Source organism: Saccopteryx bilineata, chromosome 2 (genome assembly GCF_036850765.1).
Source record: "Saccopteryx bilineata isolate mSacBil1 chromosome 2, mSacBil1_pri_phased_curated, whole genome shotgun sequence".
Taxonomy (NCBI): Eukaryota; Metazoa; Chordata; class Mammalia; order Chiroptera; family Emballonuridae; genus Saccopteryx; species Saccopteryx bilineata.
In genome coordinates this window covers 248,818,633-248,823,066 of record NC_089491.1, presented here as the reverse complement: position 1 = coordinate 248,823,066, position 4,434 = coordinate 248,818,633, and the positions used below count along the sequence as shown (strand labels likewise).

The 4,434-nt window shown below is 55.9% G+C and overlaps 1 protein-coding gene across 4 annotated transcripts; it reads right to left on the bottom strand.

Moving 5' to 3' along the window:
* Positions 1 to 901: 901 nt before the first annotated feature.
* THAP7 (THAP domain containing 7) lies at positions 902 to 4,092 on the bottom strand. Of its 4 annotated transcripts, none has more exons than XM_066259935.1 (5): positions 3,985 to 4,092; positions 3,630 to 3,813; positions 3,152 to 3,307; positions 2,526 to 2,666; positions 902 to 2,343 (listed from the first exon to the last, which is right to left on the bottom strand). In XM_066259935.1, exons 1-5 carry the CDS (start codon positions 4,070 to 4,072, stop codon positions 1,779 to 1,781), a joined length of 1,134 nt encoding a protein of 377 aa, XP_066116032.1. In that variant the 5' UTR covers positions 4,073 to 4,092; the 3' UTR covers positions 902 to 1,778. The 4 variants fall into 4 exon arrangements, with proteins under 4 accessions (XP_066116032.1, XP_066116034.1, XP_066116035.1 ...); XM_066259937.1 differs by having other exon boundaries at positions 3,734 to 3,813; positions 3,985 to 4,025; XM_066259938.1 differs by lacking the exon at positions 3,985 to 4,092 and adding an exon at positions 3,931 to 3,949 and having other exon boundaries at positions 3,734 to 3,813.
* Between the last annotated feature and the right edge of the window lie 342 nt (positions 4,093 to 4,434).

The following is a 4,434-nucleotide window of genomic DNA, read 5'->3' as shown; positions in this document are numbered from 1 at the left end:
CCTTAACCCGTGTGGTCCTCACTGGTGGGCTCTGGGATCAGCCTTTGGCCTTCCCAAAGCCATGAGCTGGCCATTTGGCTCAACTGCTTAGGATTGGTCTATGCATGTCAAGAACTTCCTGCCCCCACTTGAGGTAGCCTAGAGCCAGTGGTTGGCAAACTCATTAGTCAGCAGAGCCAAATATCAAAAGTACAACAATTGAAATTTCTTTTGAGAGCCAAAATTTTTAAACTATATAGGTAGGTACATTCCTTATCAAGGTAGAGCCCACATACGGTATTTTGTGGAAGAGCTACACTCAAGGAGCCAAAGAGCTGCATGTGGCTCATGAGCCGCAGTATGCCAACCAGGGGCCTAGGCACATGGGGGAAGGGACTGTGGCAGGAATCCAGGCTGGCTTCTCCCCTGAGGGCAATCCTGGGATGACACCCCTCCCACCAATATACTGCACTACAGGCTCCTGCATGGGCTGGAAACATCCTTCCCTGTCCTAACAGAAGTCCCTGTGTGATTCTACCCCAATGTGAAAGGCCATGTTCTGTCTCCTTTCTTGAAACAAGAACCTCAGGGACCCTTTTGCCCCAGCTTCCAGCAAGCCGTTTTTGGGGAAATGATCTCTCTTCCCTGCCTCAGACCTCACTTCCTATCTCTTTGGCTGTACCCCATACGAACATTGGTAGCTGCCACTCTTCAGCCCTTATTGAAGAGCCTGGATGAAGGTGAATGTGGAGCCCCAGTAGCAGGTGGACATCCTTAGGCAAGGGAAGCCCATCCACAAGGCCACCAGCAAGCCAGAAAATGGTCTGCTGTAAACCATGCTCTACAGTGGACTGGTTGGGACCCTTGTAACTGGTCACTTGAATATCTTTTCAGACATGCTATAAATAAATGAAGCCACACATCAAAGACTAAAAAGAAAATTTCAAATCACTGTGGCAAGTCACAGGAATAGAAAGAAATTAATTCTGCTGTGCTCTTGGGGCTGTTGCAGCCAAGGCCCAACAAGGAGAGGTTACCTGTGTGGTTAAACCAGCCCCATGCATTGAGCTGTTTGTAGTGATTACAGATGGAAGGAGGCCTTCTAGAGTCAAGTTAAAGAAAAATGGGGACACAGGTTTGAGGCAAGACTGCTACTGCATGCTTCCCCCATTTTTCCAGACTTCCAGGGGTCAGGTATGGCATTTGTTGGGCTTCACTACTTGCCAAGCATAGCGGCCCCAGGTCAGAATCATCATTCTTGTCCCTGTTTTCAGATAAGATAAGCCCAGTAGTGAGTGAGGGCTGGCCCTCAGCTGGGATGCAGACTGGGCTTCTGGATGGAAGCCTGTTGTATCCCATGAGTCTGGCATGGGTTTTAGGAGTGTTTTCAAAAGGACCAGCCTGCTGAAATCAAGGCTGTTTGAGGTGCCATGGGAAGGGTGCCTGGTGCTGCTCCTGGCATTTATTCACTCCATCCTGTCTCTCAGAGACTGTGAGGCACAGAGCTGCATGGGAAAGAGAGGGCAAAAACTAGACTCTGCTCTCCACAGCCTAGAGCCTGGACTCCAGGGTCTGAGCCCTTTTGAAGATACAGTCATTGACTGGAGAAACAAGCCTGGTACTGAGGGAGAGCCCCAGCCCCCAGGTGAACCAGATACAGGGCCTCCTAGAACCCATTTTATTACAACGTCTGGTGGATGCCGCTCAAATCAGGTCCATTCCCAAATGGATTCTGAGGGAAGAAGAGGCAGAGCCCTGACTAGCAACCCCTCCGTCAGCCCTGGGTCCAGTGGTCTCATTCAGGTCATGCTGTTGCTCAGCTGCATGGCAAAGTCCTGCACATGATCCTTCAGAGTCTGGCGGGCATCTGCCTGTGCCCGCTTCTCCCGCGCCCTCTCCTGCTGTAACTTGGTTAGCCGCAGCCGTAGCCGCTGCTCTCGCCGCTTGCAGGCCTGCAGCTGGCGCTGGGCCTTGTCCAGGGCATCAAGTGCAGCCTCAGCTCGCCGTTTCCAGAGCAGGGCGCTGCCCACCTGGTAGCTGTGCTCATTCTGGATGTAGGCTCCAGCTGGTGGTGGGAGGCGCAGCATGTAGGTTGAAGGTGAGACAGGCCTCTGCTCAAGAGGGGATGGCTGTCGCTCTGGCTCCCGCTCTGGCGAGGGCTGGGCACTACAACCTGCTTCATCCGCTTGGGCACCTAGTGGCCCCAGGAGGTCTGAAAAGGGGCTGCTGAGACCAGGCTCCAGCCTCCCAGTGGGGGAGGCAGGCAAAGCAGCAGGTGCTGAGGCCTCTTCAACAGGAAAGCAGGTGACCTCAGCAGGTGGAGGTGGAGAAAAAGGAGTTGTGGGTCCTCGGCCCTCAGAGCAGCTGTGGAGAGAAACTGACATGTCAGGCTAAGGGCCTACCAGATCCCACTTCACTAGCCCCCCTGAATAGGAGTGTCAGCCCTCTCCACACTCAGGACCCTATCCAGCACGCCTGGCTGGGAGACATTCTAAAGCCCAGTCCCTCAAACCGTGAGTGGAGCACCCTCCGCCTGTAGCACATACCGCTTCCTGCATCGGCGGAGCCGGCTGATGTCATGGGGACCAGGTGGGTAACTGTGCCCCTTGGTCTTGGTTGTCCGGCGCAACTTGGAGAAAGACTCAAATATTGTGGGAACTGCCCCCTCCTTCAGCCTGTGATACCCACTGTGGGGGAAAGCAGCCTGGATGAGATAGAGAACAAGCACCGCCACGCCCAGCTGACCTGCAGGGGCTGTCAGCATGCCTTCCAGCACCCCAGAGCAGGCTCCCCAGTGCTCACAATTAGTTTGGGGAATGCCAAGTTAGGCAGTTACATCACATCAATCTCTTCCCTGTAGGTACATGGAAAGGCTCCACCAGAACTGGGTTGAGCAGCCAAAAAGAATCATTTCATTTGTGGACTTGGTGGGAGGCCTGGGGTTCTAAGGAACACTCTGGAAAAGCTATGTTTTTCTCTTCTGTCACTGGCACAATCGTCCTGAAAGGGTGGGTCTTCCTGTCCTCATTTGTCAAAAGAGGGAACTGAGGTACGGAACTGGGAAAAGGCAGCCATCCCTGAAACTAGGTCTGCCTGTCCTCCTGCCAGGTGCTCCACGGGCCTCCTCATTGGGCCCCACTGATGCCCAATGCTGGCCCGCAAGGAGGCTCACCTGATTCCCACCAGCTCAAAGCAGTTCTCCTCGAAGTGTTTGGAGCAGAAGTAGATGTATTCGGATGACGGGTCCCATAGGCCCTGGCCGCTGGGGTCCAGCCTCTGGCAGTTGGCCAGCCACAAGCCTCGCCTTGGGTTGTCCTTTTTGGGAAGTCTGTGGAGCCACAAAAATGTGATCCCCAGGCTGCCTGAAGCCCTGGGGCCAGGCTGCCTACACTTCCAGATGGGAAGAGCTGGCCCTGCACATGCTGCCAGGAGACCTCCCATCAAACCCTACAAGGTAAGCACCGTCCAGCCAGGCACGGACGAGGAAACTGAAGCCTCAAAAAGGAAGCGCAACTTGCTCAGCATTATCTAGATAGTAGATAAGAGTCACAGAGGATCCAAGTGTGGTGGAAGCGTGTCCTTCCTTTCCCGTCTGGACTCAGTCCTATCAGGACCGCCCGCTTCAACCTCTCCCATCCCCAAGTTCAAACCTCGCCCCAACCAGAGAACGCGCACGCGTAATCGAGGCTTCATGCCAGCAAAAAGGACACTTGCGCACGTCAGTCTTCATGAGCCAGCACGCACGCGCGCTGACCTGTGGAAGGAGATGCCGCGATTGCGCGTCTCGCGTGTATCCCGTGTACAGCAGCCGGCGGCGGAGCAGTGACGCGGCATCTGGGGAAGAGGCGGAAGCTTGGTCGGGGGTTGTTGTCTGACCCTTAGGGGCCTGGAGCCCCCAGCCGCCGCTCCGGTTCTGGCGGCCCTCCCCTGCTGAGTTTCCCACTGCCCAACCTCTCCTGCGCTCCGTCCCAACCCCTTGTCCTGACTCTCATCAGCGGCACTCACGGTCTCGCCATTGCTGAGCCGCCGGAGTCTCGCGATGCGTGGCGAGCGGCGGAAGTTGGTACCATAGACACTGGGAAGCGTGGAGCATTCGTCCGGGGGCGGGGCAGGCTCCGGAAGTGGGTGGTGTGTGGGGTCGTCGCTGAGCACGCGTCAGGCTAGGATTTTTGGACGCCGGCGCTGTCTCAAAGGAAATCCTTCTTTGTCCTCTCGGGCGGTGGACCGATAGTGACTTGGGATCGGACTCATGCTAGTTGTCCCGGGAGGCCCAGATTGCAAGATAAGAAATTCCAACGGCAAGAAAAAGAGGCCGGGGCCCTGGCCGGTTGGCTCACGTCGGCCTGGCGTGCGGGGGACCCGGGTTCGATTCCCGGCCAGGGCACATAGGAGAAGCGCCCATTTGCTTCTCCACCCCCCCCCCCTTCCTCTCTCTCTCTCTTCCCCTCCCGCAGC